At 45.3% G+C, this 14,428-nt stretch overlaps 1 protein-coding gene across 3 annotated transcripts in view; it reads left to right on the forward strand.

Annotated features, from left to right (window-relative positions):
* Window positions 1-14,428, forward strand: part of LOC123754107 (pyruvate dehydrogenase phosphatase regulatory subunit, mitochondrial) — a 118,746-nt gene that overhangs the window by 28,565 nt on the left and 75,753 nt on the right. For 2 of the 3 annotated variants that reach the window (XM_045736292.2, XM_069308333.1), the window contains exons 1-5: window positions 143-273; window positions 3,704-3,886; window positions 5,165-5,318; window positions 5,496-5,708; window positions 10,177-10,340. In XM_045736292.2, the coding sequence (XP_045592248.2) occupies window positions 3,736-3,886; window positions 5,165-5,318; window positions 5,496-5,708; window positions 10,177-10,340 (682 nt within the window). In that variant the 5' untranslated portion in view covers window positions 143-273; window positions 3,704-3,735. Of the gene's footprint in view, window positions 1-142; window positions 274-3,703; window positions 3,887-5,164; window positions 5,319-5,495; window positions 5,709-10,176; window positions 10,341-14,428 lie in introns of those variants that run through there. The other variant, XM_045736291.2, reaches the window with a different exon arrangement.

The following is a 14,428-nucleotide window of genomic DNA, read 5'->3' on the forward strand; positions in this document are numbered from 1 at the left end:
CCAATTTAACTTCTTGTATATATATGTAAATAAATAGATAAATAAATACATAAATAAATAAATAAATAAATAAATAAATAAATAAATAAATAAATACATAAATAAATAAATAACACTAAAGAAGCCGTTCGCGACTCCATCCGGATTCGAGCACAAGAGTGTAAACACTGGAGAGACCATTCGCGGCTTGGCTCGGGCACGAGAGGTTCCTGGATGACCTGACCTTTACCCTCCAGAAGAATCGCTCAATATTTTTGTTTCTAGCAACTTTAGGTAAACACACATTGTTTTAGTGTTGATAAGCGGCGGGTAGTTTGTTGTGAACCCCATACTCGTTGATATAAATTTGATAATTTACCTGTAGGCCATTATCTAGTGACCTCGACGGGGACAGGAAGCCTGAGACTTATCAAAGGTTAGCCAACTATTCCTGAGAATGTTTTCGAACTGGATTTTTAGCTGTAGTAGAAGTAGAGATAATGTGGCGACGGTTAGAGGTGCGCACAACGTGTCCTTCCAACATTCACGCTACCTTTGAAGGTTTTAAGAAACCACTGTTACATGGCATGCATTTAGATCAAGATGGTCTCTCGGTCTTAGAGGAAGATCCAGAGGGACTTTTCTTGGACTGTAAAGATCACAGTAAGGCGAACAGATTAAAGAGGAAGTGCCACTAGCATCCAGAGGTAAAGAGAGACCATCTTGGCCCCACACAGCCTCAGTATCAATGTTTATTAACTCTTACATTTATTAACATATCTGCGCAAAATGATCATTGTTCTGAGATGTATATTGCATATTACGAGTTTAGCGAGCGATGGGAATGCAACTTTTATACAACTACATATATCTTTGGTTTTACTTAAAATATTTTTTCTGTTAGAGGTTTTACAGGTGGATCACGTTTGTCTTCTGTCATATAAATAATTTTTATTTAATAAGACAAGATGTTTTCAACAATATTCTTTGCGCATTCATCTATTCCAACATGGTTGCACATTTTGGGAACACGACACATGGATTGACCCATCTGACAGTTGGGTCAGATTCCAATTTTGTATCAAATACTTGATACTCAGAGTACCTGTTGCACCTCTGTTTTTCAACGGGGGTATTCTGCACATCCTGCCATGTCTTCTGGTCTCATGTGATGTTATTTCTGTGTGCAGGTTTGGGACCAGCCCCTCAGTTATTTTCCACGTGTAAATTATTATGTATCTCTTCCGCCTGCACTCAAGGGAGTACAGATTTAGGCTCTTTAGTCGGTCCCAGTAGTTTAGATGTTTTACTGAGTGGATTCTAGCAGTAAAGGATCTCTGCACGCTCTCCAGGTCAGCAATTTCTCCAGCTTTGAAAGGTGCTGTCATTGTGCAGCAGTACTCCACCCTAGAGAGCACTAGCGTCTTGAAGAGTATCATCATCGGTATAGCATCTCTAGTGTGAAAGGTTCTTGTTATTGTTACGAACCCGGATCCAGCGTCCGAGCACGGAGTAGTAACGACTGCGCCATCTGTGGGTCAGCTCCCGAAACCCCCCGCCAAACGACGACGACACCTGGTGAGGATGCCGTGTATCAGCTACGAGGGCCAGTTTCCAGTCCCGTTCAGCACTCTACACCGCCGCCTCTGACCTCTGGTGAGGTGGTGCTCCGACGACAGCGCCATCTATGGACTGGATACGTCAGGTGTTTGTGCCCGAGCCCGTAAGTGAGGTGTTTTAGTGTCCCAGTTATTGATGACGTGTCTGCTTACAGAGCCGACCTGGGACTGCTGTGATGAAAGTGGAGTCAGTCTACCCGAGGCAGCCAGTCTCCATACCTTGAACGTTGCTGCAGCTGTTGTGAAGTCGTCCCCCGGAAGAACACTGTGGTGTGTTAGCCTGCCAGTGGAGTGGCAGTAAGAGGATTTACCCGGGACCGACTGTTGGAGACGATCATCCACTGGGGTACTGAAGACAGGAGAGTGATTTGTGGTGTCACACGAGGCTCCTGTCTAGGGCATTCCCCTTTTATCGTTCGTGGAGTGGCCGTACCAGCCTTGTTGGCTCAGAACCTGCCAGCAGACCAGCTGGACGTGTGGTTGACGGCCTCCACGGCGGTGCCCCCAGTGGACCTGTGTTTTGGCTGACCTGTGGCCCGGGTAGGCTCGGCATTCTCAGAGGACACGTTGTGAGGCCTCGAAGAAAGCACCGAGGACTCGGCACCGAGAGTTATGGCACCAGCGTCTTCAGCAGAAGACATCGATTGAGGATTAATCCCCTTGAAAAGTGTTAATACCCCTCCCCCTTGTGCACTCATTTATTTTATATATTTAATCGGTGATGGTAACAATTATAATATTAAGTTCTTAGCTTTCTTTCCCTACTCCCTTTAAGTTACTTGCGTCACGGATCTCATCCCTTGATAGCCACTACTGGCTTGGGAACGGATATATATATCTTCCTCTAACAACATCAGAGTGAGAACCCCGTTGCGTCCCGAGAGGGCCGTAACAGTTATCCAACCTGTCATTTATCTTGCAGTTGTGACGGCTACTTTATTGTGTTCTTTAAAGGTAAGGTTTTCCGACATGAGTACACCCAGATCCTTTACATTGCTTTTTCATTCAATGTTATGATTTGACTAAGTTTTGTACGTGGTTTCCGTTTATATATTTTCATTTTTTCCAAAGCGCATGAGCTGGAACTTATCTTCATTAAATACAATATTATTTTCTGCAGCCCATTAAAAGCCCTGATTTATATCTAATTGGAGGATTGTTGCATCCTCTATGTTGTCTACTCTCATAAAAATCCTAGTGTCATCTGCAAAGGATGATACGGTATTATAGTTTGTGTCCTTGTCTATGTTCGCTATGAGAATGAGTTCCTGTTCCGATATGCATCTCTCCCTCTTTTACCTTAGTGATACAGTATGCGGTTTGAGCATATTTCTGTGCTACTGAGTTAATTTTTTCCAGGCACTGGTTTAGGTTTACATTTTTTAGCCGTTTTAGCCGTTTTTGTGAGATCTTGGTTTATTTGCTCCCAAGTTATCTCCAAAAAGCCCCTTTAACATAAGAGGTGTTAGAATTTCATCCTATATTGTACCAATGTTTCACTACTGCTAAATAATTATTGACAACCTCTCCAATGTTGTACTATACAATTTTCACTTCTGTACTTTTACTCGGATACAGTTCAGTATTGGGTTTTGGATAATATATGACATTTGCTTTTAATATTTGTAAATAGTTTCAGATTACAGTATTTTGAAGTTTTGGGAATTGAACGTTCAATTGTAATGTTATTATCTGAGATTGCTTATTTCAGATGAGATCTGTATTTTTTTAAGACTATCGTACAGTGTACAATGAAATCAGAATACTTTTAAGCCTATCATTGTACAGTGGTTAGTGTGTGTGTTTCTAGGGAGTACTGAAATGCGAGTTCAATCTCACTCATTGCATCAATATTTTCTATAATACTCTACAGTGTTTTGCATTATTTGTATCATAAGAGATACTGACATAATTGATGGGATGCCTTTACTTGTTCACTTGTGATTAAACTCTTAGTTTGACTTGATAGAGCCAGGGTTCACAAGTATTTATTATGAGTTTGAGAATTCATGTTTAGTTCACGAAATTGTAACGAGGAAAGAGAGAGAATGAATTAATGATGATTTTTGGAGAACTTGTTCCGATAAAGATTTTTCACCAAACAGGTCAGTTACAAGGGTGAGGAGGGGAAGCAGCCATGTTCCGAAATGTGAGCCACCGCTGCAGAACACTAGGGTCTGTGTATCCCCATCATCACGTCGGGCATTGTCACACTGGGGTGCAGTCAGAGGTTCTGAAGGGCTCTTGGTACCCTCCACATGAGTACCATTACCATGGCCATGAAGAAGGTAACCCACTAAAATTGTCAAGTGATAGAAATTGAAATACAGAGTTTAAATATCTTAAACATTTTGTATTAATTCAATACACAATATACTGTATAATTCCATAATACAGTACAGTATAATACATAATACAGTACCTGACTTATTCTTCCATTTGTTCATTTTAATCATTTAAGTTTGTCTTGTGATTTATCATGAGAGATGAAAATTATTGTCACTGGAGCCCAGTCTCTGGCTTGAGGGAACTGATCAGCTAAACTGTTGGTGTCTACCATAATCACTAGAGCAAGGCTGATCAGGGATGGGACAGGATTTTAATGCAGTTTTTTCTTTCCTTCGTTCATGGATGCTTTAAATTTTAATTCTGTTATTCCTCTTAACTGGAAAACACATTGGTTGTATTTAAGAGGAAAATATAGACCTGACCTATGGGGCCTGACAGCTGAGTGGACAGCGCTTTGGGTTCGTAGTCCTGGGGTTCCGGGTTCAATCCCCGGTGGAGGCGGAAACAAATGGGCAAAGTTTCTTTCAACCTGATGCCCACAGTTCACCTAGCAGTAAATAGGTACCTGTACCTAGAAGTTAGACAGCTGTCACGGGCTGCTTCCTGGGGGTGTGTAACAAAAAGGAGGCCTGGTCGAGGACCGGGCCGTGGGGACGCTAAGCCCCGAAATCATCTCAAGATAATCTCAAGATAACCAAGACCACATGCAAGGCAAGTGGCACTGAACATAAACAAGAAACAGAAAATGGAACCAAAACATAGCGGGAATGAAAATGGAACCAAAACATAGCGTGAATGAAAATGGAACCAAAACATAGCAGGAATGAAAATGGAACCAAAACATAGCAGGAATGAAAATGGAACCAAAACATAGCAGGAATGAAAATGGAACCAAAACATGGCAGGAATGAAAATGGAACCAAAACATGGCAGGAATGAAAATGGAACCAAAACATAGCAGGAATAAAAATGGAACAAAAACATAGCAGGAATGAAAATGTTACAATGATAGCCAATACTATTTGAGAGTGTGATGCTCTTTGTGAGTCCAAGAGAGAGGTGTGGTCCTGGTTAGACCAGGTGGGTGAATGACGTAGCTGAATCCCAGTTGACCTGGGCTGCCATCTTCACGTTATTGAGTGGTGCTGCTCACATATCCTTAAAATAATGGAGGCTGCTGGCAATACCAACACGTCTAATCTCTAAAGTGTACAGTATTATATGTATGTTTTGCTAGTAAAACAATTATTTATAAACTTAATATTGTCTTTGCATAGGGCCAACTATAGCATCTACATTACCATTAGATGAAATACTACCCAAAAAGGCAAAGGTGGTAGTGTGCGGGGGCGGAATGGTCGGCACCTCAGTACTGTATCATCTGGCAATGCTTGGCTGGAGTACGGATATTGTTATGCTGGAGCAGGGAAGGTAATAACAAGACCTGCAAGTGCTTTAATGTCATTATTTCTCGCCCAAAACCTGAACATTTATAAAATATTGCAATAATTAAAGTGCAATAATCATGATTTGTGGAAAGAATGCATGGAAGGTTGAAGGTATTTTATTATGTTAATATATGTTCCTCATACTGAAGCATATTTGCAGAATTGGTGGGGCGTCCTCTTGGCGGGGATCGGGGTTTCTTGGTGGCGTAAAACTTATTAGACCAGAAATGAGTATTCTTCAGTCGAGTCAAGAACTGGCGCGAGCATTGGCTGAAGCAGGACATGACACGGGATGGAAGCGATGTGGTGGACTTCATCTTGCTCGTACCCGTGATAGAATGACTCACTTTCGTAAAATGAAATCCATTGCCGAGTATGTAATAATTAGAGTACGGTATTGTGTTTGTGTAGTTTTTATTCTTAAAATGTGATAAAAACATTTTGCATGTGATGTGTTAATTGTCCTTCCTCTTAGCCAAAATTGTTTTGCATCTGGTACAGTAATATATTCCTACAGCACAGTACAGTATATACTTGTCTTCCCTTGGAACCCAAACTTTGAACATGTCCCCCTCAGTTGCTTCCCTAGCCAGGGTCATGGGTCTTCTCCGATTGCTACTAATGTGCCAGGCTCGTCTTTGAGCCCTACTATGATAAGGAACCTTCTGTATACTGTATAAATGTTTTCTCACATAGTTCAGGGGGGCTAGAACAGTGCCATTCGTACTTCAATCTATAACTGAGATCACTTTAAATGATGATGAAACTGGCTTATATTGGAAGGGTTTGCCTAAAAAACTTTAGCTTGTCAGATGTGGGTCATGTGAGTGAAGTACAGCACTCGCAGTCATTGAAAACGTTGTAAAACCAAGAGGTATGAAAAATTGTTTGAAGAAACGAAGTTAAATATTATAATTGCAAAAATGCATTACTTATACAACACGTATTTCTATCTTAGTTTCATGTTACAATATGTTTTGTAAAGAAGTTAAAGAGAACATTAAATAAGCAATTTCAGGCTTTGATATTGTTAGATAATGCCTCGGTTCCCCTCACTATGAAAACAGCCTCAGGTGGTGATAAGATAAGATGTATGGCACCACCACCACCTTATACCACCTCTCTCATCCAGCCCGTGGATCAAGGAGTTGGGTGCTACAAAACGTTGTACATCAATACTATGTTGAAGGAAATGTTGCTTGTTTTACTGCATCAGGAAGGAGGACACCAGGAAAACCTTTAAAATGGATAGAAATATGCAATAAACAAAGCAATGTATGCAGGCGATGAGTCACAATAACGTGGCTAAAGTAAGTTGACCAGCCCACACACTAGAAGGTGAAGGGACGACGACGTTTCGGTCCGTCCTGGATCATTCTCACAATCGACTTGAGAATGGTCCAGGACGAACCGAAACGTCGCCGTCCCTTCACCTTCTAGTGTGTGGTCTGGTCAACAAAGCAATGTATATTATATTTGAATCCAAAGTTTGGGTGAAGTTAGCATTTTTCTCCCAAGCAGAAGTTTGCATTTTCTCCCATTTCTTGTAATTTGCAAAGAATGCTTGGGAGAAAATGCTAACAGTTCCAGTTATTAATGAGATTGAAGAAAATTTAAGTTTTGAAAGATATGCTGATGTGAACCATGATATTTTTGGATACACTGGTGAGGATTTAGGCAGGCAGCAGGATATTATAGACTGGCTAAGAAAAGATGCTAATGACTGCTGACTGAGGATGACATTGTTTAGACTGTTACTGGCAAGGTGGATGGAGGCGAGAGAGGATCATGAAGAAGAAGGGAAAGCAAAACCACAAAAAATACAATATAGTGATCTTTTGACATTTATTGATGAATTATATATGCTTCCAACATTGACAGTAAAAATATTGGACATTTTATATTAGGTACTTTAGATGGGGCAAAGAACTGTTCTTCAAGGAGACCAGTGAATAAAGGAGACAATCCAAAATAGATATATATTTGGTAAGATCTGAAAACCAAAGGCCTTGGTTTTCACTTGCCAACCACTTGTTCTTTCCTCTGGGTTCTGGGGTTACCTCAGTTTTACTTTCCTGCCATTTTGACCAGACCACACACTAGAAGGTGATGGGACGACGACGTTTCGGTCCGTCCTGGACCATTCTCAAGTCGATTGTGATGAGGAAGTAGAGACAGGCATGGTTGCAGCCTGCCATGGTTGCAGACTGCTGTCTTTTGGGTGGTCTGACATGATCCGCTCCATCTTGGGCTGTGGGCATTGTGCTTCTTGGCTGTTGTGCCCTTGGCCTTTGCTGTGCTGTACCTCGTTTTTTGAGGGTGTGCTTCCACTTTGTTCTGCTTGTCTTGGATGGCTGGTTTTTCCGCTTTCTCGCTTCCTGTTTGTTTGTGGGGAGTGGTCTGTTCTGGGCTCCTCCCTTCTTCCTTTGCAAAGTGTTACTTGGGCTCCAGTTCTGTGCTTGATTATTTTTTCTCGAGGGAGGGGAAGACATGTTCTTTTCCTGCCAGAGTTCTCTGTGCAGGGTCTGTTGTATGTACTGTACCTCTTCATGGGATTGTCTTCCCATGCTCTAGTATTTTTGTGTATTTTTGAATTGGTTTCAGATGATCCAGTTCCCTTTCTATCTACCTGCTCCCTTCTGTTAACTGGGGTTCTGGGTGTGTGTGTGTTATTAGATCACTTTGCCAAGCACCTGTGAGCAGTAATTGGTACATTTAAATGTATTATGGAACAGATAGGTGTTAGTAGTGTCAGAGTAATAATGGCATTGAGAGTAATGATAGTATCACCACCTTAGTCCCACCACTCACCACACATAACAAGTGTCACAGGAAGCTGAAGCATTAACATAACATTATCACTTTCAAGCCTCATCACGGCTCATACCGATTTTCTCGTTGACACATCACGTTAACCCTTAAACTGCGCATGGCGTATATATACGCCCTGAGTAACATGTCCCATGGTGCGCATGGCGTATATATACGCCATAGGGTGCCAGGCCTGATTCAAATGGCCCGCGGCTACACGGGGTTCACAGTAGCTTCCTCAGGGCTCTTGTAAACAGATGCCATTTTAAAAAAAAATCGTGGGCAATATTCTCAAGTGTGAGAGGCACAGTACTGTTGGAGCAACCAAGGCCGGCGCACGCAGCATGAGCGAACAGCATTGATGTTCAGCTTGTGACCACAGCATCGCCGAAAAATGTCAAAATAAATATATAATTGTTATTATTTAGCGATGACAATATTACAGATGACCCATGACTGTGATATAAATAACCAGGGTTGTGATAATAGCAGGATTGTTGTAATAATTAGTGCTGTGGGAGGAGTGATGCTGAGAGACAGAGGGAGACAGCATCGTTTACTGACTGTGTGGCCACCTGTTATTGTTTGCATTCACCATACCAGGTCAGTGGTTCTCTATGGTGAACACAAATGTAGATACTTATATATAATGTGTGTATTAGTGTAATAACAGCAAAAGGATTATGCTGGGAGGAGCCATATGGGTGACGGAGGTGACGTCGTCTGCATGATTTGTCTAGCTGTTTAGAGGGTGGCCACTATGCTCTTTGGGCGCACTACAAGCTTAGGTGTACAGTTACGGTGCATAAAACATGTAGATATTTATATATAATATGTGTATATAGGGTAATAACACTGCAAAAGGTATTGTTGGGGGAGAAAGTTTAGTGCGTGTGACCTTGAAAGAGTGAGGGAGCCGCCATCTGTGTATAGCGACGACTCTTAGTGCCTGAACTAACTATATCAGCTTAGCTGTACAGTTGTGGTGAACAAAATATACACATACTTATATATAACATCTGTATATAGTGTAATAATACCACAACTGGTATTGTTGGGGGAGAAAGTTTAGTGTGTGTGTTGAGGGAGTGGCAGCGAGTGGCTGGCTGGTGTGTGGCGGTAACTCCTCGTTGCTTTTCGACTCTCAATACCAACTTAGTGGTTCGTTATGGTGACCAAAACATGCCAATACTTATATATAACCTGTGTATAGAGTGTAATAGCAGCAAAACTATTTGTTTATAGTTTTATAAACATAATAATTGAATCACTAATATGCACATCATACTTTTGAGTATAGCGATTATTAACCACTTTTATTATATAAATATATTACAATACACACTATTGAATAATATTACTGCAAAAAAACTAAGAAAAAATCAATCGGAGACATTAAAACAATTAGGTAATAATATCTTTGTGGCAACTCCCATCTGTCAGCGCGGGTGACGCTGACCGGGTCTGACGACCGCTCTGTCAACGCCCACTTTTTGCCAGACTTCCTCGGTCAATTGCGCCCAAAATATGTCACCTACGATTTTTTTTTATTTTTTCCGTGCTCAGGGGACACAAATTAATATGTTTAGAAGACGAAAAAAAAAATTTTAATTTTTTTTTTCTTGCGCACAGGGGTGTAAATGTCCCAAGGACCCCTGAGCAGTGTAAGGGTTAATGTGATTACTCTGTGTATTGAAAGAGGAGCATCAGAGGTAGAGCATTCCTGGATGACAGAGCCAGAGTGCAGGGGGGGATTGTGTGAAAATCCTATTCCAGCTTCAGTGGAAACCTCAGGAAACCCTTGTGAGCTCAGTAAAACTTCAGGTTGCAATCAATTTGACCATGTCGTGGCCTAGTTGATTAAGTTGTGTGCATGGGAACACCCACCGCATAGGTTCGAACCCTCATCACGGCTTCTACTGATTTTCTCATCATTATTATTATTATTATTATTATTATTATTATTAAAGTGTGATTGTACACTGTTCAACGCACTCAACATTTTGGATTATTTTAATTAATATTTGCAGAGCCCGAGGGACGGAATGTTACACTCTTACAGCGGAGGAAGTGTCTCAGAAGTGTAATATTCTCAACACGTCAGATGTTGTGGGTGCAATGTGGGTGCCTGAAGATGGTGTGTGTGACCCATACAAGCTCACTTACACTCTCCTCAAGTTAGCGTTACAACGCGGTAAGAGATTGCACCGCAACATTTGTTGTTTGAACTGTAACTTGAAGATTTGTATTACCTTTCTTTGGAAGTAATTGAATGTTATGTGAATATAAGGGAGAATAAATACAGGGTTTGAGAAGTTTCCCTTACCATGTTGATCTGGTGCATTCACAAAGTTAAGAGGCTCGAAAATTAATGAGTTTGATCAAACAGTTTTTAAGTATTATGCTGTTGTTAGCCATCAAATTTGTGCACCTTTATTGAGGTAAGTCAAAATCAAGTGTTGAATGTAATAAAATGCCCTATTCCAGAGTGTCTTTTGATAGCTTCTTGGGGCTTACATGTTGATGTAGCGAACAATATGGTAGGAAATGTAGAATAGACCCAATAAAGATGTAGTGAACAATATGGTAGGAAGTGCAGACTAGACCCAGTAATGATGTAGTGAACAATATGGTAGGAAGTGCAGACTAGACTCAGTAAAGATGTAGTGAACAATATGGTAGAAAATGCAGACTAGACCCAGTAATGATGTAGTGAACAATATGGTAGGAAGTCCAGACTAGACCCAGTAATGATGTAGTGAACAATATGGTAGGAAGTCCAGACTAGACCCAGTAATGATGTAGTGAACAATATGGTAGGAAGTGCAGACTAGACCCAGTAAAGATGTAGTGAACAATATGGTAGGAAGTCCAGACTAGACCCAGTAATGATGTAGTGAACAATATGGTAGGAAGTGCAGACTAGACCCAGTAAAGATGTAGTGAACAATATGGTAGGAAGTCCAGACTAGATCCAGTAATGATGTAGTGAACAATATGGTAGGAAGTCCAGACTAGACCCAGTAAAGATGTTGTGAACAATATGGTAGGAAGTCCAGACTAGACCCAGTAAAGATGTTGTGAACAATATGGTAGGAAGTCCAGACTAGACCCAGTAAAGATGTTGTGAACAATATGGTAGGAAGTCCAGACTAGACCCAGTAAAGATGTTGTGAACAATATGGTAGGAAGTCCAGACTAGACCCAGTAAAGATGTTGTGAACAATATGGTAGGAAGTCCAGACTAGACCCAGTAAAGATGTTGTGAACAATATGGTAGAAAATGCAGACTAGACCCAGTAAAGATGTTGTGAACAATATAGTAGGAAGTCCAGACTAGACCCAGTAAAGATGTTGTGAACAATATGGTAGGAAGTCCAGACTAGACCCAGTAAAGATGTTGTGAACAATATGGCAAGGACTTCCCCCTCAGGAAGGCTTCCCTCAGTAGCTCCCTGGTGCTTACTCCCAATGGTGACTGCAGAGGAGAATGGCTTTTCAGACAGGAAAAAATGAGATTAATAGCAACAGAAAGGGCATAAAGGACTTACTTATAAGAGATGAGGGAAAGAGAGCATAGCTCAAGTTGAGGGGGTTCACTTAGGTGTTATCCAGCTCATTGTGGCTGCTTCTCCGGCGTCCTCGCCCGTGCTTATGTGGTGCTTGGCCAGCGTCCTCACCCCATGCTTGTGTGGTGCTTGGCCAGCGTCCTCACCCGTGCTTGTGTGGTGCTTGGCCAGCATCCTCGCCCCGTGCTTGTATGGTGCTTGGCCAGCATCCTCGCCCCGTGCTTGTGTGGTGCTTGGCCAGCATCCTCACCCTGTGCTTGTGTGGTGCTTGGCCAGCGTCCTCACCCCATGCTTGTGTGGTGCTTGGCCAGCATCCTCACCCGTGCTTGTGTGGTGCTTGGCCAGCATCCTCGCCCCGTGCTTGTATGGTGCTTGGCCAGCATCCTCGCCCCGTGCTTGTATGGTGCTTGGCCAGCATCCTCGCCCCGTGCTTGTGTGGTGCTTGGCCAGCATCCTCACCCTGTGCTTGTGTGGTGCTTGGCCAGCGTCCTCACCCCATGCTTGTGTGGTGCTTGGCCAGCATCCTCACCCGTGCTTGTGTGGTGCTTGGCCAGCGTCCTCACCCCATGCTTGTGTGGTGCTTGGCCAGCATCCTCACCCGTGCTTGTGTGGTGCTTGGCCAGCATCCTCGCCCCGTGCTTGTATGGTGCTTGGCCAGCATCCTCGCCCCGTGCTTGTATGGTGCTTGGCCAGCATCCTCGCCCCGTGCTTGTGTGGTGCTTGGCCAGCATCCTCACCCTGTGCTTGTGTGGTGCTTGGCCAGCGTCCTTGCCCCGTGCTTGTGTGGTGCTTGGCCAGCGTCCTCGCCCCGTGCTTGTGTGGTGCTTGGCCAGCGTCCTCGCCCCGTGCTTGTGTGGTGCTTGGCCAGCGTCCTCGCCCCGTGCTTGTGTGGTGCTTGGCCAGCATCCTCGCCCCGTGCTTGTGTGGTGCTTGGCCAGCGTCCTCGCCCCGTGCTTGTGTGGTGCTTGGCCAGCGTCCTCGCCCTGTGCTTGTGTGGTGCTTGGCCAGCGTCCTCGCCCCGTGCTTGTGTGGTGCTTGGCCAGCGTCCTCGCCCCGTGCTTGTGTGGTGCTTGGCCAGCATCCTCACCCGTGCTTGTGTGGTGCTTGGCCAGCGTCCTCACCTGTGCTTGTGTGGTGCTTGGCCAGTGTCCTCACCCGTGCTTGTGTGGTGCTTGGCCAGCGTCCTCACCCGTGCTTGTGTGGTGCTTGGCCAGCATCCTCACCCGTGCTTGTGTGGTGCTTGGCCAGCGTCCTCACCTGTGCTTGTGTGGTGCTTGGCCAGCGTCCTCGCCCCGTGCTTGTGTGGTGCTTGGCCAGCGTCCTCGCCCCGTGCTTGTGTGGTGCTTGGCCAGCATCCTCACCCGTGCTTGTGTGGTGCTTGGCCAGCGTCCTCGCCCCGTGCTTGTGTGGTGCTGGGCCAGCGTCCTCACCCCGTGCTTGTATGGTGCTGGGCCAGCGTCCTCGCTCCATGCTTGTGTGGTGCTTGGCCAGCGTCCTCGCCCCGTGCTTGTATGGTGCTTGGCCAGCATCCTCGCTCCATGCTTGTGTGGTGCTTGGCCAGCGTCCTCGCCCCGTGCTTGTGTGGTGCTTGGCCAGCATCCTCACCTGTGCTTGTGTGGTGCTTGGCCAGCGTCCTCACCCCGTGCTTGTATGGTGCTGGGCCAGCGTCCTCGCTCCATGCTTGTGTGGTGCTTGGCCAGCGTCCTCGCCCCGTGCTTGTGTGGTGCTTGGCCAGCATCCTCGCTCCATGCTTGTATGGTGCTGGGCCAGCATCCTCGCCCCGTGCTTGTGTGGTGCTTGGCCAGCATCCTCGCTCCATGCTTGTGTGGTGCTTGGCCAGCATCCTCGCCCCGTGCTTGTGTGGTGCTTGGCCAGCGTCCTCGCTCCATGCTTGTATGGTGCTGGGCCAGCATCCTCGCTCCATGCTTGTGTGGTGCTTGGCCAGCATCCTCGCCCCGTGCTTGTGTGGTGCTTGGCCAGCGTCCTCGCCCCGTGCTTGTGTGGTGCTTGGCCAGCATCCTCACCCCGTGCTTGTATGGTGCTTGGCCAGCATCCTCACCCCGTGCTTGTATGGTGCTTGGCCAGCATCCTCGCCCCGTGCTTGTGTGGTGCTTGGCCAGCATCCTCACCCCGTGCTTGTATGGTGCTTGGCCAGCATCCTCGCTCCATGCTTGTGTGGTGCTTGGCCAGCGTCCTCGCCCCGTGCTTGTGTGGTGCTTGGCCAGCATCCTCACCCCGTGCTTGTGTGGTGCTTGGCCAGCATCCTCACCCCGTGCTTGTGTGGTGCTTGGCCAGCATCCTCGCTCCATGCTTGTGTGGTGCTTGGCCAGCATCCTCGCTCCATGCTTGTGTGGTGCTTGGCCAGCGTCCTCGCTCCATGCTTGTGTGGTGCTTGGCCAGCGTCCTCACCTGTGCTTGTATGGTGCTTGGCCAGCATCCTCGCCCCGTGCTTGTATGGTGCTTGGCCAGCATCCTCGCCCCGTGCTTGTGTGGTGCTTGGCCAGCGTCCTCACCTGTGCTTGTGTGGTGCTTGGCCAGCGTCCTCGCTCCATGCTTGTGTGGTGCTTGGCCAGCGTCCTCGCCCCGTGCTTGTGTGGTGCTTGGCCAGCGTCCTCGCCCCGTGCTTGTGTGGTGCTTGGCCAGCATCCTCACCCCGTGCTTGTATGGTGCTTGGCCAGCATCCTCGCTCCATGCTTGTGTGGTGCTTGGCCAG

Source organism: Procambarus clarkii, chromosome 6, assembly GCF_040958095.1.
Source record: "Procambarus clarkii isolate CNS0578487 chromosome 6, FALCON_Pclarkii_2.0, whole genome shotgun sequence".
NCBI classification, from domain to species: Eukaryota; Metazoa; Arthropoda; class Malacostraca; order Decapoda; family Cambaridae; genus Procambarus; species Procambarus clarkii.